General features: G+C 36.6%; 1 protein-coding gene and 1 pseudogene across 6 annotated transcripts in view; one reads left to right on the forward strand and one right to left on the reverse strand.

Moving 5' to 3' along the window:
* PRELID2 (PRELI domain containing 2) overlaps positions 1–25904 on the forward strand; it is an 82779-nt gene that overhangs the window by 17650 nt on the left and 39225 nt on the right. For all 6 annotated transcript variants that reach the window (XM_027841944.1, XM_027841946.1, XM_027841949.1 and 3 more), the window contains 3 exons: positions 10765–10822; positions 12304–12377; positions 14821–14981. In XM_027841944.1, coding sequence (XP_027697745.1) covers positions 10765–10822; positions 12304–12377; positions 14821–14981 — 293 coding nt within the window. The remainder of the gene's footprint in view (positions 1–10764; positions 10823–12303; positions 12378–14820; positions 14982–25904) is intronic.
* On the reverse strand, positions 3457–3725 carry LOC114027564 (annotated as a pseudogene).

The following is a 25904-nucleotide window of genomic DNA, read 5'->3' on the forward strand; positions in this document are numbered from 1 at the left end:
ATAATAGAAATTCTGTTTTAGTGCATAGTTTAGAATTTTGATGATCAGCATGTTAAATTATGAGACCTTAGAGTGTTGGCCTAGGCTCAATTTAAAGTTGCATTTTTTGGTATATAAAGATACTTATCCACTTATATAAGTGGAAGAAGCTAAGTGACACAGTGGATTGAGTACTGGGCCTGGACTGGGCCTGAGTTCAAATTCAACCTTAGATACTTCCTAGCTGTGTGACCCTGAGCAAGTCACTTAACCTCTACTTGCCTCAGTTTCCTCATTTGTAAAATGGGGATAATAATGCCAAATACCTCCCAGGGTTGTTGTGAGGATCAAATAAGATAGTATTTGTTAAACTCTTAGTACAATACCTGGCATTTATAAGTACTATATAAATGTTAGCTATTGTTATTATTTCTGTAATGTTTGAAAATCATTTGTTCTTTTACATTCAACAACATTAATTAACTGCTTACTCTCAATTGGTTCATGTGTATACACATGTGTGTATATGTATGTGATGCGAAGATTATGTCTTCAAGGAGCATACAATCTAGCAGGTAAATATTCCCTTGGTAATTTTGTCTTTATTATCATTTTTTTCACAAATCCTTTGTTGGTAAACATAAACTTTAGTTCACCTTTCCTTTCTAGAGTTAAAGTGTAAGGTTTTTCTTTTTCAGAAAACCCACATTTTTTCCTTTTCTTTTTTGGTTTGGTACTCATACACCCAAGAAGAGCATTTTTATCTAAACAGCAGCACACAAAAAGAGTATTGCTCATCATACTGTTACTCTCTGCCTTATACTGTCACTTCTTCAAAATGGACATAATAAATTGTTACTCTCAAAGCTATACTACCAGTCCCTCTGAGCTTCCCTCTGTTCCACTCTCCTTTTTCAGAAATATTTCAGTGGCCCTCTCTTTGGGGTCATCATTGTTGCCATCCTACACACCCCAAGCAAGCAAATAAAAAACTTAGAAAAAGAAAACAAATTCTGGTAAAGTTAAGCACAGTCAAACAAAATGTATACACACTGGCCACATCAAAAAAACATGTCTTTTTTCTGCCCTCTTAAGTTGATTACTTCTTCATAATGAGGTAGGTAATATGCTTCATCTTCAGTCCTCTGGCGACTGTATCAATTATTGAGTTCTTAAGAATTTCAAAGTTGGGGCAGCTGGGTGGCACAGTGGATAGAGCACCGGCCCTGGATTCAGTAGGACCTGAGTTCAAATCCAGCCTCAGACACATAACACTTACTAGCTGTGTGACCCTGGGCAAGTCACTTAACCCCATTGCCTAGTCGAAAAAAAAAAGAATTTCAAAGTTGTTATTCTACTTAATGTCGTTTTTGTATAAATTGTTCTCCTGGTTCTGCTCACTTCATACTTCCCAGGATTATGAAACGGTCTCTGTCCTCACTGCTTATGGCACAAAAATATTTTTCTCTCTTCCCTCTCCTGCTAGTCTCCCTTCCCATCCCCAACCCCCATTTCCCTCTTGAGTTTAACTGATGTTTCTTTTTCTGGCTAGGCAATTGGGGTTAAGTGACTTGCCCACAGTCCCACAGCTAGTAAGTATCAAGTGTCTGAAGTCAGATTTGAACTCAGATCCTCTTGACTCCAGGGCAGGTGCTCTATTCACCATACCACCTAGCTGCCCCTTAACTGATATTTCTATACCAAATTGTGTGTGTGTCTTTCCCCTCTTAAAACTTTTAACAGAACCATTCTACTCTAAACCTTTGGTTTTTCTTATTTAATCTCCTCAATTCCCCTTGTGAAGACACAAACTTTCTGATGGAACACTTGCTTTTCTCTATATTAGAATGTTAGCACAACCTCTTACAGTTCCTTATAATTGCTCAAATTTACCTTTATAGGTTTCTTTGATTCTTTTTTTTTTTTTTGCTTAGGCAGTTGGGGTTAAGTGACTTGCCCAGGGTCACACAGCTGGTAAGTGTCAAATGTTTGGTCTGAGGCTGGATTTGAACTCAGGTTCTCCTGACTTCAGGGCTGGTGCTCTATCCACTGCTCCACCCAGCTGCCCCAGTTTCTTTGATTCTTATGCTTACATTCCAAAGTTCCTACTCAGCTCTGGTCTTTTCATCAGGAATTCTTGAAGTCCTCTGTCTTATTAAAGGTCCATTTTTTTTCCCCATCAAGAATTATTATCACTGGTGCACGGGTGAGTTTCTCTTGGTGGTAACCTTATATCTTTTGCCTTCTGGAATATTGCAATTCATGCTCTTCTCTCATTTTAGTAGACACTGCTAAGTCAGGTGTGATCTTGATTGTGATTCCTTGGTATTTGAACTGCTTCCTTTTGGATGCTCACAATATTTTTTTCTTATAGTGCCAAGGCTTTAAAAAAATTATAATTTTTCAGGGTATCCAATGTCCTGGGACAATATTTAGGGAGTCCTTAAATTCTCTCTCTCCTTGACTTATTTTCTAGGTCAGTTGATTGTTGATGTCAGACACCTTATTTTCTTATATTTTTCAATCTTTTGATTTTATTCTGATATTTCCTTTTTAAAAAAAATTTTTTTTGGCTAGACAATGGGGTTAAGTGACTTGCCCAGGGTCGCAGCTAGTAAGTGTCATGTGTCTGAGGCCAGATTTGAACTCTGGTCCTCCTGACTCCAGGGCTGGTGCTCTATGCACTGCACCACTTAGCTGCCTCTGTTCTGATATTTCTTACTGTCTCATAGAGTCATCGTGGATTTCTCACTCTCATCCCCTTATCCGAACTGTTGCCAAGGTCTGTAAATTTTACCTTTGCAACTTCTCTCGAATATGCCTCTTTCTGTCCTCTGACACTTCTACTGCTCTGGCACAGGCTCCCATCTCCTCATACCTGGATTATTACGACAGGCTGCTGGTGGGTCTGCATGCCTCAAGCGTCTCCTCCCTTCAATCAATCCTCCATTCAGTCACCAAAGTGGTTTTCCCAAAGCACATATCTGAGCATGTCACCCCTCTACATAATCAATTCCTATGGCTCTCTCTTGCCTTTAGGATCAAATACAAAATACTGTTTGCATATAAAGCCTTTCATAACATAGCTACCCTGCTCTTTCTCCCCTCCCCACATACCTTTCCAGACTTCTTACACTTCACTCTGGGGCACATGTTCTTTGATTCAATGCCTCTGGCTTCCTGGTTGTTACACAAAAGAGACACTCCATCTCTCTTCTTCTGACATTTCTCTGGCTGTACTTCATACCTGGAATGATTTCCCTCCTTTGTTCTGACTACTAACCCCCCCCCATCCCGACTTCCTTTAGTCCCAAGTAAAATTCCACCTACAGGAAAGCTTCCCTAACCCTTCTTAATTCCAGGGCCTTTCCTGTGTTTGTTGTTGTTGTTGTTTTTCCTTTGCCCTTTTTTCTTTTTCTTTTCTTTTCTTTTTTTTTAAGACAAGGACATTTATTTGGGAGGGAACAGATGAAGAATTCACAGATTCTTCAGCCACTGGAGGGAAGGACCCAGGGGATCCTCAGGATGGCTGGGGATGTCAGGCATGTTGTTATCATCTCAAACAGGAATAGGGTAGTTGTAAGGGGTAGCTCGGTTGACCATGCCTGCGTACTTGGTATAGGGGCTTAAGGTATGAACAGAGCCAAGGTGCCAATGGTGAAGGTCAGGGTCAGCACTGGCTTCTTGGCCCAGGCCTCCTTCAGGAACCGGCCCGGTCTACCTGCTATGTTGGCCGCTTTCCCCATCACCTCAAGGGCAGCTGGGATTTGTATGTTGTTTTTATTCAATTGTTTCAGTCCAGTCTGACTCTTTACGATCCCATTTGGAGTTTTCTTGGTGAAGATATTGGAGTGGTTTGTCATTTACTTCTCCAGCTCATTTTACAGATAAAGAAACTGAGGCAAACAGAGTTGAGTTACCTCCCTATGGTCACACAGCTAGTAAATTTCTGAGGCCAGATTTGTACTCTGAAAGATGAGTCTTCCTCATTCTAGGTTGGGTAATCTATCCACTGTACCATCTAGCTGCCCCTTCCCTCTGTTAATTATCTCCTATTTATCTTGTATGTGTCTTGTTTTGAAAATATTTCTTTGCATGTTGTCTCCCCCATTAGACTATAGGCTCATTGAGGGCAGGGACTGTCTTTTGCCTCTTTCTGTATCCCTAGCGCTTAGCATAATGCCTGCTGCATAGTAGATGCTTAAAAAAAAGGTTGATTGATTTCTTGTTCTAGGCTAATTTTTAGGAAATTGGTTCAGTAAGTTTACTACTTTTTATTCCAAACTGTTCTTCTATTTAATCTCTTGCTTCATTTTTTCTAGGTATTTATGTAGTCTTCATGGAAAATCTCTTTTTCTTTTGAGTTTTGACTTATAGTTATTAAGTTACTCTATGCTAGGTTGAATTTTGGGGCAGCAGATGGCATAGTGGATTGAGTGCTAGGTTAGAGTCAGGAAAGCCTGAGTTCAAATCCAGCCTCAGAAACTTACTGTGACCATGGGCAAGTAACTTAACTTCTTTTTGCCTCAGTTTCCTCATCTGTAAAATGGGGATAATAATAGCATCTAATAATAGCACCTCCCAGGGTTGTTTTGGGGATCAAATTAGGTGATTGTAAAGTGCTTAGCACAGTTCCTGGCACATAATACTATATAAATGTTAGCTATTAATATTATCATCTAGATCTTCAATATTTTTTTAATACTGGTTGATGTGTGCTACTGCCTACAAACATCTCTATGTCTTCTTCATCCTTAAAAACCCTTTCCTTGATTGCTCTAGGTCCACTATCATCTCATATCTCTTTTGCCTTTTGGTGAGATGACTGTTTACAACAGGTGGCTTTTTCCCCTTTCCTCTTACTTTTAACTCTCTACCATCTTGTTGTCAACTTTGTCATTCAACCAAAACCATTCTTTCTGAAGTTATCAATGGTCTTTTACTTGTCAGATCTAATGACCTTTTCTTAATCCTCATCCTTCTTGTCCTTTCTTCAGCTTTTGCCACTGTCTATCACCTTTTGCTCCTTGATACTTGCTTTTCTCTGGGTTTTCAGGAAACTACTCTCTTCTGTTTTCCCTCCTATCTATCTGACATCTCCGTGTTTTTATTCCCTTAAAAATCAAAAAGCTCAGGAACCATATGTTGTATAGTAAGTAGGAAAACCATTGTATTTGGAGTCAGAGGATCTGGGTTTGGATCCTGGCTCTTTGGCTTTGTTGTTGTCATGTCTGACTCTGTATGACCCCATGGACTTGTCAAATGACGCTGGAGTGTTTGCCATTTTCTTCTCCAATGTGTTCCCATTTTACCGGTGACAAACTGAGGCAAATAGGGATTAAGTGACTTGCCCAGAGTCATGAGCTAGTAAGTGTCTGGAGTCTGAATTTGACTTCAGATCTTCCTGACTCTAGGCCCAGTGCTCCATCCACTGCACCACCTAGACGCCCTCTCCTCAATTTAGCAGTAGCATTTTATTATACTTTTCTGAGTATCACTTTTCTCATCTGTAATGTGAAAATGGGGTAGATCATTCCTTTCTGCTCCTATGAACTTTTGGCTTTTTAAGACCTTCACTTTTTTCCTAAACCTTTTTCTCAAAATAAGTTCTTTTCTTACACATAATGGTAGTTTTCAACCTAAGAATTTCGTATGTTCATTCAATAAGCGTTTAAGTACTTATTTCATGCAAACTTACTGTGCTAGTAAAACAGTGAGGAATATACAAACATTGAATGAAATATTATCTCTCTGTCCTCGTGGAACTCATGATGGGAATCTAAATATCTATCTAACTATCTGTCTGTCTGTCCGTCCGTCTGTCTATCTATCTTCATATATATGTATGGGATAATATATGTATATATATATGTACATAAATATATAATAATTATATAATAATAAAAAATACACAATAGAATATGAGAAACCAAGAGAAGCACAAAGTATCATGTGAGATCTAAGAAAGGAAAGACCATTTTCAACTGGAATCATTAAGTAAGATTTCCTAGAGGAGATGGCATAGGTGCTAGGCTTTAAAGGATGGGTAGGATTTCTAAACATAAAGATGGAGAAGAAAGGGGATTTCAAGTAATTGTGTAAGCAAAGACATGGAGGCAGGAAAGACTTTGCAAATAGTTGAGGGATAGAGAATAATATAGTTTTGTTAAACTTTTGCTAGTGTGGAAGAGTGTAATGTGATGCAAGACTGGAAAGTTGGAGAAGTACCAAGTTGTGCATGTCCTTGACTAATTTTGTACTTCATTGGGTGGTAATAGGTGGTCATGGAAGGTTTTATGCATTTATTTTTAGTTTTCAACAGTCACTTTTATAAGATTCTGAGTCCTAAATCCTGCCCCCCTCCTTCTCCTCAAGATGGCATGCAATCTAATATAGGCTATACATGTACAATGATATTAAACATATTTCCACATTAATCATGTTGTAAAAGAAGAATCAGAGGGGCAGCTAGGTGGTGTAGTAGATAGAGCACTGGTCCTGGATTCAGGAGGACCTGAGTTCAAATCCGGCCTTAGACACATAACACTTACTAGCCGTGTGACCCTGGGCAAGTCACTTAACCCCATTGCCCAAGCCCCCCCCGCCAAAAAAAACAATCAGAACAAAAGGGAAAAAACATGAGAAAGAAAAAACAAAAAAAAGAAGAAGAAGAAAATAGTATACTTTAATCTGTATTCAGACTCCATAGTTCTTTCTTTGGATGTGAATAGCATTTTCTAACATGAGTCTTTTGGAATTGTCTTGGATCATTGCATTGCTGAGAAGAGCTAAGTCTCTCAAAGTTGGTTGTTGCACAATATTGCTGTTACTATGTATAATGTGCTATGTATAATGTGTATAATGCATTTCACTCAACATCAGTTTATGTTAAGTCTTTCCAGGTTTTTCTGAAATCATGGAAGGATTTTTGACAGAGGAATGACCAGATACAAAGTGTTGCAAAGTTGGTGACCTTGTTGGGAGTAGAATATAGTGAGGAGAGATTGTAGGCAGGTCTTTCGTGTAAGCTTTTCATTTCTGTTTTTGTATCTTCATTATTGAATTGAATATGATCTTTCAAAAGTTTGTTATAATCTGGTATAAACCAATTGACATTTATCAGGTGCTTACTATATAAAAAGAACCATGACATTATATACTTTTCTCTAAATTTGTTATACTTGTCTATTCATACATACACAGTATACTTTGTTGGCCTTTCATTCTCATTTACACTAAATAAATAATAATATCCACCCCCATAATTTGTTACATTATAACATTTATAGAAAAAAAGATTTTCTACTTTTAATATATTGTTGCATGTGGTACACTGTGCTCTTACACAGATACATATATATATATACACACATATATATACAGTATACTTTCATACATTAACATGTTTCTTGAATCTGATAATTCTATTTAAACATCTACAAAAAAATCTACTTAAATACCTACTTAAAAATCTATAATTTCTGCTTAAGCAAACAAAAAACAACTCTGAGAACCTTAATTCAACAGGAAGCTATATCAATCCAGGAGACCACTAAATTATTGATCCTTGGTAGATGTTAGGTAATAGAAAGAATTTCTTTGTAAAATGGCCACATATATTGATACCTGTACATATACACAGCATTCCTATGTTTCCTTCTTTCATTATCAGCTTTCACATAAACTTCCCTTAATCTAGGTAATGTTCAAATATTCAAGTTACCACAAGATGGCAACAGATCATTTCATGCAGTTTTGGGAGTAGACTCAATGCAATAATTTCTAACTTTTAAAAATTCTGTAGAATGAAAAACAGATCGTTTTATTTAGCTACTGGTGAATACATTAAAATAAACCTGAATAATTTTATTTTTTACTTTATTGTGTGGAAAATTGTTTTGTTTCCAATTAATATAGTTGGCTTTTTGAAAATATTTATGTAGCAAAGTGACTTGAATCTCTGCCAGTGATTGGACTAAGGCATGTGTTTCACAGTGTTGTGTGGTAATGAAATTCTGATTTTAATTTTGTTATTTCAAAGCATCATGTTATGCATGAGACCTGAGTGTATAATGAAATGTAATTTCATGATTTCCTCTGGTTCTTAAATTAATCTGAAGTTTTAGTGAGTACCAACCAAATACAGTCAAATGTTTGGGTTGCTCTTCTGTGCTAGAATTTCATTGATGGGTAATCTAGAGAAATGATCAGAATTTGAAAGGTGCTTCAGATAATAATTTTATTGCCATGCATCCTGAGTGATAGATTACCTTTCTTGCTTCTCTTATTGCTTTGTAGTCTAATAATCCTTTTTTTTTAAACAATGTGTTTATAATATCCACTCGGCATATGTATGCTAACATCGCAAATTTTAATGGAAATTCTGTGGACCATAGTACATTAATTATCCCTGTTTATCTTCTTATAACAATTTTTTTTTCTTTCTCCTCACATTTTCTTCAGACGAATTGAACAAATTTCAGAATGGTGCATCTAAAATAATTGTCCTTCTCAATGTGGGATGATACAACCAAAACTTTTTCATTGTGTTAGAGAATGCTGATCTTCTGAATAGCGTTGTTATAGCATAGATTGTTAGATTTTATAGAGTTTTAGAATATTAAAGCTGGATGGGATCTTAGAAAGCAGAACATAGAATTTTAGACTTGGAAGAGATCTAAGAACATAGAATGACAAAACTGGAAATGATCTTAGTGATTGAGGTAGTTCAGGTCACTCAATTTACAAATGAAGAAACTGAGGCCCAGAGAGGGAAGCAACTGTTGTCCTTTATGTTTAGAAGCTATCTCAGCATCTCTTTCTTCCTTTAAGATGCTGTTCAAGTACCATCGTCTAGTGGGGAAAGGAGGGAGAAAGGGAAGGGAAGAGAATAATCATGCATATAGTGAGTGCTGTGTGCCAGGTATTGTGCTGAAAACTTTTTTTTTTTTACAAATATTATCTCATTTGGCATCTTCTACATAAAACCTTTCCTGATTCCCCAACTGGTAGTGCTCTGTTCCCCAAACTACCTTATATTAGCTACTCTGTATATATTTGTATTTATTTGCTTTATATTTATGGTATTTATATGCATTTCTTAATTTCCCCATTAGGTTGTAAGCTCCTTATGAATCAGAATTGTTTTATCCTTTGTACTTGTTGGCAGTCCCATAGTACGGTGCCTGGCACACTGTAGCCCTTCACAATAGTTGATTGGTTGGTCAAGGTCATGCAACTTGATCAGTAGAGGATGAGCAAACAGACACAGAGTGGCTAAGTGACTTGTCCTGGGTCATATAGGTTGTACATATCAGAACAGGGCTCAAACTTAGATCTTCTCTAATACTATTTTTTTTTTTTTTGGCCTGGGCAATGGGGTTCAGTGACTTGCCCAGGGTCACACAGCTAGTAAATGTCAAGTGTCTGAGGCCGCATTTGAACTCAGGTCCTCCTGACTCCAGGGCAGATGCTCTATCCACTGCACCATCTAGCTGCCCCTCTAATACTATTTTTAAAAAAAAAGTTATAAAATAGATGACCATGCTTTATGAGCAACAAGCTTTGAAGACACAATATATAAACAAGGGAAATGGTAGGGGTGGGATGTGAGAGCATAGTTCTTCTAGTTCCTTTTAATTTGTCTAGAAACAACCTTTCAAGACAGGAGTGTGGGAGAGCTAACCAGGGTGAGACTGGGATCAGTGATTTGTCCTAGGATTGGTTTATTAACTAGGGCCCATTCTTTACTTTGTACAATCACTTGATACCCAGGTTACCCCCTATCCGCAGGAGGGTAAAAGAAAATATTACTAAGCCTGGACAAGAGGGGTGAGCAGAGGAGCTGCTGGAGATTGGGTTAGCTGCCATGAAAGATTGGACAAGGAAGAGAGCTATCTGAAAGGCAGTATTGTGTCATGGATAGAATGCTGGACTTGGAGTTAGAAAGACCTGGATTTGCATCCTTCCTTAGATAAACTGTTTAGTTGTATCATCATTGGCAATTCACAACCTTTCTGTGCCTCAGTTCTTTCATCTGGAAAATGCAGTGGTTGCAACAAAATCGCTGCTAGGCCTATACACCAAAGAGATAAAAGAATACAAATAGACCTATACACACACACACACACACACACACACACACACACACATCTAACATATAAAATATAGCAGCTAGGTGGCATGGTGGGTAGAGCATGGGGCCCACTGTCAGGGAGACTTGAGTTCAAATTTGGCCTTAGAGACTTACTAGCTGTGGAACCTTATACAAGTCATTCAGTCTCTGTTAACTCTAGTTTCCTCAGAGGTAAAATTGGGTTAATGATAGTATCCACCTTGCGGTGTTGTTGTGAGAATTACATGAGATGATATTTGCAAAGCACTTAGCACAGTGTGTGACACATAATAGGCTTGTGATTTCTCTCTGAATCTTATCAACGGTGGACCCTGTCCATTTGTTGGAAGTGGCTCTATTCTCTAATTTTTTTGGGGGGGATTATCATCTTTTTGAGAAAGGTAACCTATCAGCAAATGATTTCTCAATAAATATCCCCCATATGGAAACTATGGTTATTTTATAATAAAAGTAAGTGCTATCACAGGAAAAAACGGGTAAATCAATTTTTTTTAAACTGAATATCTTCATTCCTTTATCTGGAAAGCAAATCTAAGACATTAGACTGAAAACTGATCTTTACTTAGAGATTACTTAGAAAATACTCAGTGATTCTTTAAACAGAAATATCTATTTTAGTAACCATGAACTCTTTGTGTTCTTTCCCTTAGTACCCTAACGCCATGGATAAAAATGTGATTGCTGTGAGAATTGTGGAAGAACGAACAGGTGAGCTGCAAGCATGCTTGTTATGAGGTCATTCATGGTTGTTATCTTTTATTTATTTATTTATTTTAGGCAATTGGGGTTAAGTGACTTGCCCAGGGTCACACAGCTAGTTAGTGACAAGTGTTTGGTCTGAGGCTGAATTTGAACTCAGGTCCTCCTGACTTCAGGGCTGGTGCTCTATCCACTGCACCACCTCGCTGCCCCATTATCTTTCTTTTAAAAGAAAGATTAGGCACAAGAGATGGATTTGTGGTCTAATAGATTTTCGACATCAAAACAATCAACAACCTCTGACAGTTAAGTTTCTTTATTAACTTTTTCTGCTGGTGACAGTAGATGAATAATTTTCTGTTCTACTCTTACCAACTTTGATATCAGTGACCAAATAGAGTTTGTGTCTGCCAGAGGTCAACCGGCTAGTTAGTGACAGAGTCTGGATTCCATTCTCACTGGATAATATCTGAATAATAAAGGTAGATAATTAGATAATAGAGACAATATCATCTCACCGAACAATATCTCCCAATTCCCAATCCATTGCTCTCTCCATATTACTCATACTATTCTTATTCTTAGTGTTTGCATTTAATTATCTTAGTTATAGTTACATGTTGTCACGTGTGCCAACAGTGAAAGCAATGACACAGATAATCCAAGGTGGTAGATAGTAAAAAATTCTCCCCCCCTTTTTGTTTTAGCTTTATGATACATTAATGATAATAATGATAACTTACATATCTATAGTTTATTACAACCCTGTGAAGTAGTTAGTGTAAGTATCATTGGCCTCTTTTTTCTTGGGGGCGGGGAAAGATCAGGCCTGTGACTTTATTGGCACAGAGAACTACCAATACAAATTGGCATCTGCTCTGCAACATTTGGTCTTGTAGAGTTGCCTAGGTAACTGAGAATTCAAGTGACTTATCTACAGTCACACAGCTGAGGTAGAACTTGAACTCAGGTCTCCTCACTCCAAATCCAATGCCATTTTCACTATACCATAGTGGCTGTCATTCACATGAAATGGACTAATTGAAGGTGGTGGCCTAGAAATACGACCAGGTAAAGTATGTCTGGGATTAAAAATATGCCATGGAACAGTCACATAAAGATGACAGAGAGCTTATCAAATTGATGTGAAAGATAAAAATAATTAAAATCTCTATGCACACATGCACACACCTACACACACACACAAACACAGAGCTAGGTGACACAAGGGATAGAGTTGTGGACCTGGAGTCAGGAAGACCTGAGTTCAAATTTGTCCTCAGACACTAGCTGTATGACCCTTGGCAAATCATTTAACTTTTGTCTGTTATCAGTTTCCTCATCTATAAAATGGGGATGATAATAATAACACCCACCACCCACAGTTGCTGTGATGATCAAATGAGCTAATATTTGTAAAGCACTTTGCAAACCTTGAAGCACTATGCAAATACTAGCTACTCTTATTATTGTTATGTTATTGTTTTTAGATGTCTCAACAGGGATCATCTACAGAAAGAGGATTGCAATCTGTCAGAATGTGATTCCAGAAATTTTAAGAAAGGTAAATGAAGTTTAACTTTACTTAGTATTGCACTAGTTTGGGGCAGCTAGGTGGCACAGTGGAGAGAGCACTGGCCCTGAAGTCAGGAGGACTTGAATTCAAATCTGGCCTCTGACCAAATATTTAACACTTACTAGCTGTGTGACCCTGGGCAAGTCACTTAACTCCAATTGCCTTAAAAAAAAAAAAGAATTGCACTAGTTCTTCATCCCCCATTCTGCTACACTTAGTCATAGAATTGCAGGAAGGGATTTTAGAAGTTATCTAGTCCAAACCAATCATATAAGGAAACTGAGACCTGACAGTGTCTCTAACCTTACTGGGGTGATACCATGAGTTAAGGTTAAAACTGGAAGTTGGCAGCAACTCGTTGGTGCAGTAGATAGAGCACTGGCTCTGCAGTCAAGAGGACCTGAGTTCAAATCTGGCCTTACACACTTACTAGCTGTGTGACCCTGGGTAAATCACTTAACCCTGATTGTCATTCCCCACCCACTCCCCCCCCACCAAAAAAAAAAACCCCCAAACTGGAAGTAGAACCCTGGTTTTAAACTCTAGACTAGTGCTAATTCATAAAAATATAATGGTAAAAGCATCAGTGCAAAAATTCATAAGGCCTATTTCCTTTGCCTTCAGGCAAAGTTGTCCTTAAACCATTCGGAAGAATGGGAGTTTCTCTAGTACATAAATTTTTTCACATGGAAGAAGCCTGATCAGCGTCCCAAGTTCTAGCATCTTGTAATTCCTCATGGGCTGCTAGGGGGCACAGTGGATAGAGTACTGGGTCTGGGGTCAGGAAGACTCATATTCCTGAGTTCAGATCTGGCCTCAGACACTTATTAACTGTGTGATCCTGAGCAGGTCATTTAACCCTGTTTGCCTCAGTTTCCTCATCTATAAAATGAGCTGGAGAAGGAAATGGCAAACCATTGCAGTATCTTTGCCAAGAAAACTCTAAATGGGGTCACTAAGAGTCAGACGTGACTGAACAACAAAAATAATTACTCATAGTCGGGGATTAAAAAAAATTAAGTTTAACTCCAATTCCTTCAGTTTTAAGTTAATTCCTCTTTGTTTTTTTTTTTTTTTTTTTTTTGGTCTTTAATGGAGATATAGAGATGGTCTAAATTAGTCTTAAAAGAAATAGGAAACATATTGCATGAGTGAGTTGGATTTTACATTTTTTCTTGAAAGGGTAAAAGTGATTCTTTTTATATAAAAATGATCTGATGTGTAAAAGTCGCACAGATTTAGTTTGACCTTTTAGGAAGGATGATAAACTTCCTTTTTAAACTCGTGGCCAGAGATGACAAAAGGAGTATTTAAGATGGAACCCTACTTCTTGGAGATCTCCTTTAAATCTTTTTGTACTCATGTTTCTATAGAGTAATTATATTACAGAAAAAGTGTTTATGATAGAAAAATTGTTTTTTCTCTTTGAAATCCCTTAAAGCCACACTGCTGATGCATTTTAGGAAGAAGGTAAGTGAAAAGTTTTACTTTCCCTCCACATTGCTTGGATCAGAAGGAGCATTGTTGTTGGGGGGTATTTAAAGAACCTGGAATTAGAGCATTCTGATAGATATTTGAAACTTGAATTGATTGTGTATGATTCAAATCCCAGCTCTGCTCCCTAAATGATTAAATTTGAAATTTAATTGCTGTCTTGTGTAAGTGGGTAGAAAAACAGTGGTTTCTACCATTTCACTTATGGAAGATTCAACATTATGTTAAAGATTAAAGATGACCTTTAGTGAAAGGAGAGGCTATGCCTCACAATAGCAATGAGCTTACCTTCAATTTGGGATGGTAAAATGTTTTGCATTGTATACAGAGAGTATGATAGGGATGGTTTCTATACACAGTGCATGCTACCATTGCCCCAAATATGCATATTGAATCTATTATTCAAAAATGCATTCACCTTATCACACATCTCAAATTCTAAATTATTTAAGGTACTTCTGACTTGTACATTTCTGCTTCTTGTATTTTTTGCACATCTCCTCCACTTAGGAAAGCATAAATTTTCAGGTATTGGGCAGAGACTAAAATGAAGAAAATATTTTACCTGATATTATCTTGCATGTGATGGTCTATAAGTGGGTCCTATTAGAATCCATCAATTTAAGAGGGCCATAACTGAGCTAGAGCTGAAACATGAAATAGGCTGATAATTTACTTAGTGTTTAGTGGTTAGGGAAATCTGGCCAGGGGACTATACGGCTTGCATAAATCTTGGGCCATCTGCATGTCCTCACTAGCATTTATTAAGGTCAAAGTACATTTGATTATCAAGGGCTTACAGCAGTTGGTGAGATGTGTCATCTCTGCTTAATAGTCATTTGGCCTCATAATTATCCAAGACTGAAAGTACCTCCTTAGTTCCTTTTCATGTAGCTTTCTTGCAAAGGTAAGAAGTTGCCATCCCTTTGTTGGACAGGTGAGCATTTTAAAAGTGCCAAATATCCAGTTGGAAGAAGAATCATGGCTCAATCCTCAGGAAAGAAATATGGCTATAAGAAGTCACTGCTTAACGTGGACCCAATATGCATCCATGAATGAGGAATCTGTCTTCAGGGAAAGCTTGGAAAATCCAAATTGGTAAGATTCCCTCTATCCTTTACTACCAACCCTCCTTCCTCCTTCTTTTTTCTCTTTCTTTCTCTTGCTGTCTTTCCCTATTTTAAGTTTTATGCATATAACATTGTTTCGATTCATACCTTTTGCTCCTAAGAATATTGTAATATTAGTCCCTTTTGAAATTGCCTCTTAAGATTCCTTTAAAGAAGGGCTTTTAAAAAGCTTCTACTAGCCTGATACATTTATTATCTGTCCATTTGAGCTACTTATGTCATGATCTGGATGTGTGATTTCATTGGTATCTGGCATTCTTCAGGAGCAAAAGTTCCTCAACCCATGTAGATTGACAACTGCTCTGCAGTTTATCATCTTATGGAGTTGCCTGGGGTTACCAAAAGGTTAAGTGACCTAGCCACAGTCATATAGCCAGTATGTTTTAGGAACAGGACTTGAAAGCAGGTATTCTGGCTGCTGAGGTTGGGCTCTTTATCCACTCTACCATGATGCCATGTCACTTATGCCATAGTGCCTGATGATTCACTCTGTTAAAGTACATATGATAAGAAGCTACTAGATGCTTTGCAATCATCCTTCTAAGAAGATGCTATTGCTCACACACTGCCAAAAGAAGATGCACATTAAATGATTTCCTCAGTAGTGAGGACAAGTTTGCTCTGAGCAGTCCACACTCTCAGGTGGGCCAAATGTTTCCCATTTGGTGAAACAGCTGACTGGGGATAAGAGTACCATCTGCATGTATGAAATAAAGTTTTTCTTACTACATGGTAGTATGAAAAGTGCAGCACTTTAGATTTTCTAATTTTATGTAGAAAAGTTCTGTTTTAGACAGGAATCTAATTTCATTTCAACCTAATATTTCTTGGGCCCTTTTCCTGTTGGATGAGCTTTCCTCAGTGAAATGAATATTGACACCATGGCCTGGAAATCCCAGGGAAATAACTTTTTGGAAACCTTATTCTTTCATGTTTTTGTTTTGAAATCTCCCCAAAGCCCTTTAAAGATATTATTTTACTGGCACTTTATTTTTCCTTTTGCCCTCAACTCTAGGATTTCTTTTTTTTCTATTAAAATACAATTAACTTTAGCATGGCTTATTGAAAAATATGAAAGACTGGTGGCTGAGTTTTGATGTGGCCATTAACTAATTGTGTGACTACGGACAAGTCACTACCATTCTCTTATTTCCTCCTAGAAATTGCAGAGATTGGATTATGTAATCTTTGGGACCCTTTCAATTTTGACATTCTGTGATTCCCCGATCAAGTTTCTAATGTTTCCCCAAAAACCTTTTAGATTGGGTTTGATGGTCTTTTCCTGAAAAGATTATTTCTTAGTCTATCTATTGTTGGGTTCCTAGAGGTGATTTGGAAAGGTGCCAACTGTTTAAAACAGGGAATATTTTACCTTCAAAAGGCTGCAGGGGGAGTATGGGCCAGAATGTAATATTTAACTTTCTTTCTCAGGCATAAAAAGATTTTTATCTTCAAATTTATATGATCAATGATCTATATTATAAACTAGACATCCTAACTTAGAATTTCTTGGGTTTGCTTGGTTCTTGGTGACTCTTGTTATTGGTTTTTAAGAGTTTGTTATTTTCTTCATGCTAGGACCTACAGGTCATATATAGAAGTATAAAGTATGGCCCTTGTCCTCAAAGAATTTAAAATTGATCAGGGAAAATAAGATGGATATGTGAAGGAACCCAACTAAAAATACAAATATGATTTTAAGTAATATATAATTATGGTACAGAGTATTGGTGCAATAGAAATTCAGTGGAGGCAGGAGCTAAGTCCTGGTGGGCTGTGGAGGAGGTGGAAACTTGGCTTTGAAGGATAGGTAGGACTTTGTAGCTAGAAAGGAGTAGGGAGAGTATTCAAGTAGGGGACAGAAGAGAATCTGTTGTTCAGTCAAGTCAATTTGTTGATTGAATCTAAATTTATTGATTAGAATGAATGGAAAAGGCATAGGTGGATCAGGTTTGCTGGGGAAGATAATTTATGTAGACATATAGTAGGAAGTAAGGTTGGAATGTTAGGTAGGTTAGTGATTGGCTAAGGAATTTAATTTTTTCCCTTTAGGCAATGGGAAATCATTTAAGATTTCTTAAGCAGAAAAATGAGGGAATAAAAGTAGTACTTGGGTTCCAGGGATCTCATGGATATTTAGCTCTTGATGTGGTTTAAGGAAGACATTTCACCAGACACCTTGAAACAAGTAGGTACTTGAGGGAGAGAAGTCAAGTAAAGAAATACATTCATTTATTCTTTCATTTCTCCCTCAAGAGTTGTGATAGTAATGACTAGTCACTTACGGGGACCAGAAGACGAAATATGAACTTTTTTTTAAAGACAAAAACTGTCAAGGCTGTTAAGCCTAAAATTAGATCTACAAGCTGTGTGTTGGTTAGCAGGTGTGGGTGTGTGATGGGAAACCAAATGTCATTCTGTCCCTATGCTCTGCCTGTCTCTTCAATTCCGAGATGGGTTTGAAATGGATTTCCTGCAGTATTTTGCTGAGACTATGCTCTATTTCCCTTTGCGTGTCTAATTTCAACTCCCACCTGAGTTTTTCACAATTGCGTCACCTCTTCAGGCCAACCACCTCCCCCTCCATCCTATTACACTTTGTTAATTTCCAAATCAGTCCTGTCTTCACTAAATTAACTCAACATCTTCCCACCCCCTGTCATCTTATAGGATCTTAGGATCAATGAGTTGTAAATCCTAGACTGTTAGAGCTGGGAGATGACGGAAGATCATGAGGTCTGTCCCTCTCAGATTCCTTAATATCTAAAGTCTTTATTTACTCACTTTAAAAAAAATGCATGAGAGAGTCTCTGTCCTCCAGGAGATTAGAATCTATACAAGATGTATTCTTGACATAGTGTCTTCCACGTTGTAGGCACTTAATAAATCTATTGAAATTAAATGACATAAACACAATAAAAATAATAATAAAATCCTTGATGTGTCATCAGTGATATCAAGTTTATATGGCTTCCCACCCCAAACATATTAAACAGCTTCTACATCTTGTGGAATCTTTATTCAATAATACAAAAATGTCAATTGGGCCTGACAAGTCCCAAAAAAATAGAGACTGAAGACTGAAGCTCAAATCTGGAGGTCAAGTTGAACTAATAGAAGGAGGTGATACTTAAAACTACCTTGGGTTCCTCTAGGCAATACATGTCAAACAAAGATGCCAAGGTCATATATGTCAAGAAACTTATTGGTATCCTGAAATCAAAGCAAGAAGAACATATTCAAAGCAATTAATACCTCTGTAATAGCAGTCTTAACATGCACAAAGCAGACCATGACCCAACAAAACAATTTAAAATATGAACAAAACACAGAGCCCATCATTCTAAGGCAGTTTTTTTGGGGGGGGCGGGGCTAAGCAATGGGGTTAAGTGACTTGCCCAGGGTCACACAGATAGTAAGTGTTATGTGTCTGAGGCTGGATTTGAACTCAAGTCCTCCTGAATCTAGTGCCAGTGCTCTATTTGCTGCGCCACCTAGCTGCACCATTCTAAGGCAGTTTTGGAAAAATTAATACTTCCTCACCAAAAAGCAGGATGATGGTTGGCAAATATTTTTATAGCACGTGATAAACTGGTTTGGAACTTACAGAAGTACTTTTGTACCATGTAGGTAATACTTTACCAAGCAATAGTAAAACCTGAAAATATGTTTATGCCAGAAAGTAGTTACTTTGAAGTAGGTAAAATGCAAGAGTGGAATCAAAAGGCCCTTCATTGCTGACATCCACATAAATTCAACCAAAAATATCTGGACAAAGAAGTACCAAATAAATGATTGAGTCATATGAATTTGCTGTTAAAAAGAAATAGAGGAGCTTATGATGGCAGTGAAGGACCAGAGCATAACTATCAGAAATTACAGATGGGTTGTGTTTAAGGAATCTGAATTTAGTGATCAATGGAGATTATATAAGGAAAAAGTAGTAGTTCTACAACAAAATCACTGCTAGATAACTTAGCGCTTACCATGTCAAGAACTATTGGTTAGGATTATACATTAGGACTTCTCTATCTCATAAAATACCAGGCAACAAATTTCCACGCTACAAATAGAGATCTCAAAATGTCTTTGAAAATTCCACAAGTAAACTGTACTGGAACTGGACTTACCACTGACAGTCCACAATTGCTTGGGCCCAACACTAAGTCTTAAAAATTTAAGAACTATGTTTTAAGTAGATGCTGCTATACCAAATACTCATAACCACCAAGGTGTGTGGAATAAAAAAAACTAGCAGAAGAAATCCAAATTATGTGGGAACAGTATTAAGTTCATATCATCCCCATAATCTTGTTTGCTTCTGGAACTGTCCCAAAAAAGGCTTTCAATGAGCCTACGACAAGTTCTAACCTAATACTTTTACAAAATTATGAGAAGCAGCTCTTTTTTTTTCCACCTGTGCAATAGTCCATAGAAAATTTAATGTATAAGAAAAACAGGATAGACACTTGTCATAGGTTCATTCCTGTCTGAACTCCATCAAAAAAGATGAGAATGAGATAATTATTAAAGCTCACAAATCATGAATTAAAATTTACAAATCACTTTACACACATTATCTCATTGGATCCTGACAGAGAGTAGGTACAATATGTGCTATTACCCTCACTTTAGAGATGTAGAAATAGAGTCTCAGAAGGGTTAAGTTACTCACCCATGATCACATGTTAAGTGCCAAAGGTGGGTTAGGTCTCTCCTGACTACAAGTTAAATACTTTTTCTACTACACCGATAAAATGGATTCTACCTTGCTTCAGACCATGTTTAGCAATGTTATTGTGTAGGTGTGTGCTTTTCCTTTCTTGAAGTCAGGACTGATTGACATGTCTGAATTTATGTGTTCCTTCAAAGCATCTGTATTTTCATCTGTGCAGTCAATGAGTTACATTTATTGAATGACTTGTTTTGCGGAATCGTGTGTGTGTGTGTGTGTGTGTGTGTGTGTGTGTGTTTGTGAGAGAGAGAGAGAGAGAGAGAGAGAGAAGAAAGAGAGAGAGGAGAAAGGAGAAAGAGAGATTGTATAGGACTTTTGTTATCACAAAGAAAAATAGAAGACCTGATTTGTGGTATCTAAGACCTTAAAATAGAAGTGGGTAATTTTTGTTACTTTTTGACCACAGGTTTGGTGCTATAGATGGGTAGTTTATTATATTTTAATTTATACTTTTATTCTCAAAGTTAAGTGTTTAAAATTTCATTGTGATTGTAGAAACAGGTAACAAAAGCTGGGTTTTTTGTTTTGTTTTGTTTTTTTTCCTTTTTGGTGAGGCAATCGGGGTTAAGTGACTTGCCCAGGGCTACACAGCTAGTAAGTGTCATGTGTCTGAGGTCAGATTTGAACTCAGGTTCTTCTGACTCCAAGGCTAGAGCTCTAACCACTCATGGCCTGGCTGCCCCACCCCCCTTTCTTTTTTAATGTTTCCATAAGGACCTTGCCTCTTGGATCTCACTTAGCATTTAGTAACTTTTCAAGGTCATTGCAATCAAATATTGTGTTTTATCCCCAAGTAGACTTCTTATTTAAACTGTTTGTTCCCAGGATATTTATGAATATTCATTGATTGGTTAGTAGTAAGAGAGGGTGCTTGACCTCTGGGATTTTACTATCAATGCAGATTTATTAATGAGCTCCTGTTGTATGTTTGCAAACACATTTGGAAGTCTTATCTGTGCTTATTTCTGGTGTCTTTTGCTCATGTTCTTTTTTGTTAATAGGGTTAGTTTACAAACTCAAATATGAAGGAAGATGAGTAATCACATTTGATGCCTACTTGCTTTGATTTCAATAGTAAACATTTCCTTTAATTGAAGAATACAATTATAAAATATTTAACTGTGCTTCCATATAGAAGAATTACTTATTTTTACTTCCTAACCATAGCAGTACAGAGATTTTTGTGTTAAATTAAAAAGAAACATTTGTGGCATCTTAAGGGAACATTTAATTTCATTTCAGTATAGTAAAGACTAATTAAATTCATGATATTTAAGAGCCAAGACTATTCCATCTTTGAATAAGTGTCTTAGTTACATGTTACTCATCTTCAAGTTTAAGAAAGTCTACTTACCCTTTAATACTTAAATATAATTTTTAAGACTTCTTAATGTTTACCTATTGAAACATAGGCTACTAAGATTAAGTAGGCACCTATTACAAATTTGTGTTGAAGCAATGCATATGCAGCATGAAATTTCTCTTAGTACATGATCAGAAAGTTCATGTCCAACTTTAGAGACAAATTAAATGAAAGTGATAAGTGGCTGTCTTTAAACTGACAAATTGTCAGTGCTACTAAATTTTGTCATGTGAATATTAGAATATTGGTGTGGTAGTTCCAATTAATAAGGTAGATAAAACTTCATATCTTAATAAAGTACATGAACTGGTAGGTGTATGCTTTTTAAAATCTTATTTTTATTGATAGCTTTAGTTTTTAATGTCATTTTTATTTTCCAATATATTTCTACCTCATCCCTACCAGAGTGCCATTCCTCTTAAAAAGATTAAAAAAGCTTGGTAGCAAAACCAATGAACATATCACATCTGCCAGTGTATACAATGTTATATAACCTATCATCCCTCACTTCTGCAAAGGGAAAGAGGTACATTTTTTTTCAATCCTTTTCTGAGGTGAAGCTTAGTCATTTTGCTAATATAGTGTTCAGCTTTACTGTTGTTCTTTCTGTTTACATTGCTATGGTTGTGTATGCTGTTTTCCTGATACTGATTATTTTACTCTTCACAGGGTCACATGTCTTCTCATGATTTTGAATTCTTTATATTAATTGTTTCTTATAGTGCAGTAATAGTCTATTCATTATTGTACTACAATTTGCTTTGTTATTCCCTAAGCAAAGAGCATTTACTTCACTTCCACAAAAAGTGATACTATGAAGATTTTATTGCATATGGGATCTTTATTTCTATCTTTAAATTCTTTGGGTTACGTATTTTGCACTGGGATCTTTGGGTCAAAAGGCATGGACATTTTAGTTAGTTTTTTAAAAACCTTAATTCCAAATTGGTTTCCACCAATTAAACACACATATAGACATACCCCAACACCAATAGCAGTGGAGATAAGCTGAATCTATTCTCTTGGGAATTCAATGATATCGGTATGCATGTACATATTTTGAGAGTCATTGAATTTTTTTTTTCTAATGGTAGATCTATTTCTTTCAAGAAATTTTGAAATATCTTTTTCTAGGAGTAAATTGAGCAGATAACTTGATGGTACTCTAGTTTTCCATTTTGTTTGCATTTCCAGACTGTTTTTATTTTTTTTCTATCCTTACTTCTACCCTTTATTACTATATTTTGTATTTGACTTGTCCAAAGTAATGTAATGCATTGGTTATGCAGACTTTGCTCAGGATTTACTTCTTACCTTAAATTCCAGCCCTAGAGATAAAGAAATTAAAGAGATAGCTAATGGTTTTTAGAAAAGCCTCTGGATCCATGGTCAAAGGAAGCATTATTCTATACACACAGATTGTGACACATGCTGACCTTGATGTTCAGCACACTAATTAGTGGTCAAACTATTAATGAAACATGAAACAATTAAGGAAAGGGGAATAAAGGTTTTATCTGTATAAATAAAACACCTGAACCAGAACCTTCTTTTTCCACAATGCACTGCCCTCTTAGATATTAATTTGTCTTTTTTTATGTCTGCACATATGCTTTTAATGAATCTCCCTATTTTTTGTTTATTATCTCCAGGGCACTTCCTTCCCTCATTTCCCTTAATCATTTGTTTATTCAATTATTTGTTTAACAAATATTTATCATTTTTATTGATGTTAATGATGTGTGCACTACAATGGGCTAATCTTGAAGATGCAAAGACATTTAAGATAAAGACCATGCCCCTAAGGCACTCACATTCTAGAAGGGGAAATAAAATGTGTATACAAAAAACCCCATCAAAAACTGGAAAGTGATAAATGTCTAACAGAAGTCAAAGTTCTCTGTACTTTAAAAGGTCTAAGATATAAACTGGCATTCTGAGATTCTTGGAATTTGGGAGTTGAAAGGAACCATAAGAACCTGTCTTCCTACTTTCTGGCAGGAATTTACTGCCCTATATTAGATGAGTGATAATTTATCTGATAAAGAATTTTAGCACTCCTGGAAAAGCACCATACTCAGACTGGCTATCTTCATGTTCTGACAAGAGCTGCTGTTTGCAAGCTTTCACATTTCAAAATGAGGCTATGTTTTTCTTCATTTTGATCTTCTGCTAAGCAGAGTAATTTTTCTGACTCTATTTTCAAAGTCAGTCATTGAAATTAGCACTTACCTGTGTAGCCAGGGCCCTAAAAGTGAATGGTCCCAAGAGAAATTAGTTGTGAGCCCTTTGAGAAATTTAATATCCTCTGCTGTGTTTTCTTCCCTATTTTAGTTTTTCTGCCATTGGAATCTTTGTCCTTGAAGAATACTGAGTATGTTGCCAGTAGGCAAACGGTAGTGTACTCTTAGCTTACTGGTCAGAGGAAGGAAGCAAAAGTTGAGCACAAATAAACATGAAAAGAGCAAGTATACATTTTGCAGGTCAATTAGCATTAAGTGTCATACCACTGACTAAATGGAGAAGCCTTTGAACAACATCTGACCCAACCTTTGCCTTATATAGCATCCTCAACAAGTAGACAGCAATGTCAGTAGACAGAACCCTGTACTGACCTGAGTTTTAGTTTTAGCTGGGCCACTAACTTGCTGTGAAATACTTTACATGTGAATAGCCCAGATATCACTCTTTGCAGCTGTATCAAAGATGGGGATATTTTCATTATGGTCAGCAATAGCTCATTCTTCAAATTTAGCATTTTTAAAGGAATATGTCAACTGAATTAAGATGACAATACAGATTTAAAAATAGGTTTTTATTAACTATAGGTATTAATGCCATATATTTGTATATATGCAAATTTGCTTTATTCAAAAACACTTTTAAATTCATTTTCTCCAGAAGAACTAAGTTTGAATCCCATCTCAGATATTTACTAGCTTTGTGATCCTGGGCAAAGTCACTTCTCTCAGCCTCAGTTTCTTCATTTGTAAAATGAGAATAATTATAACCACCATACAGGGTTGTGGTAAGGATCAAATGACATAACATATATAACATGCTTTGCAAATCTTAAGGATCAATATAAATGCTAACTATTATGATAATGTCTCAGAAAATCACTTAACCGTTTGCTCAGTTCCTGCTTCTGAAAAGTGCGAATAATAATACTTATTGTACCTATGTCACAAGATGATCATAGAAGTTTTCATAAAAAATGTGCAAATGCCTTGGTATTGTCACTTTGATTTTTCAATCATTCTGTCTTGAATATTTAACTTTTCAAAATCCGAAAGTATTAATGAAATTGTTTCCTAAGGCACAGTAACCAAGTTTCCTAGTTTTGTTAATTCAATTAAAATTTTTTTTTTACTTGTATAACATGTAAACTGTTTACATGTCTCTTCTCTTCTAGGAGATAAGGAACTGAAATGCCCTTCTGCAAAGTTTAGAGAAGCCAAGCAATGGCACTTTTTAATCTGATTAAGAGGGAATTTATCACTGGAGACAATAGATAAGAAAGCAACACAGCATAAAGAGGGAGACTTAAGTAATCCTGATTAGTACCAAAATTATATAATCTTTCTTTAAGGGTTTTAATAGATGAGACTTAGACTTTATAATGGAAAGCCTTCCTTCCTTCTTCTTTCCAGTGTCAGCAATAATTTTTTTTTAAACCAAGGTGTTGATTTTACATGCAACAGCTTGAAACTCCTTAAGACAGTAAAAATATGAATATAATGCCGGTACACTTAGAATCAGAATCACAGTCCTCAATCATGTTGAGAATCAGCATCTGGTGACTACACTGTCAGTTTTGTAATCAGTGTTAATATTGGTAGCTAAGCAAAGAGACAGAAAGAAAAATTGAGCAGCAGTGTTCAGTTTCCTACTATGCATTTACAGCAGCATTTGAAGTAATTTCAGATGCTGGAATCCACTGCTGCCACTTCTGATACACGTCCAAGCTCAGAACACAAATTGTAAAATATGCTGTAGCATTGAGAAGAAACTCAATGGTCGTCCCTATTGCATTCTCTCTTCTGCCCTAGAAACAATGCAATAGCCCCTTGTTTAAAATGACAGAGGGAAGAAAACCAATGCTTTGTGCCCCTCGCAAGTTTTGAATAAGACGTATCCATGTCAGGCAGGAATCAGCTGTTATGGGTTCCTAGGCTTTTGAGAAAGCTGCTTATAGATGTGCCAGTAGCTATCTGTTATGTGATTCAGATAATATTGGATTGTGTGTAGTTGTGGTCTCACTCCTATGTCTGGCCCCCAAAAGTCATTCTCAATTCCAATATTGACACTTCCTAGCTGTGTGATTGTGGGCAAGTCTGTTCACCAATTTGAACCTCAATATTATTGTCCTCATCTGTAAAAGGGGATTATGATACTTCTGCTGTCTCTCTCAGAGCAGTGTTTTGGGGAAGTGCTTGATAAACCATAAAGTATAATAGAAAGATGTTATTAATAAATACCATTCTATTGAATAGAGCCTTACAGGTTCTGGGCATCTTTTTCTAGGGCTGGCCCTATTAATAAGGGGAGAAGATAGCTATGTCAGGTAGAATTTCCATCATTTGATTCAACCTTTTGAATTAAGGCATAGACAGAAAGATATTGTTAAAATGTACAATTTTCTAAGTAGGGAAGAAGTAATAAACTTCAGTGGCTCTAAACTTCTTAGTCTGAAATTCAACATTATTGTGAGGAGAAAATGACAGTACATTTTCAAAGCACTAAATGTAGTGTCTGGCACATTGTAGGCCCTTAATAAATATTTGTTGCCT

Source organism: Vombatus ursinus, unplaced genomic scaffold, assembly GCF_900497805.2.
Source record: "Vombatus ursinus unplaced genomic scaffold, bare-nosed wombat genome assembly UNPS02014863.1, whole genome shotgun sequence".
Lineage (NCBI taxonomy): Eukaryota > Metazoa > Chordata > Mammalia > Diprotodontia > Vombatidae > Vombatus > Vombatus ursinus.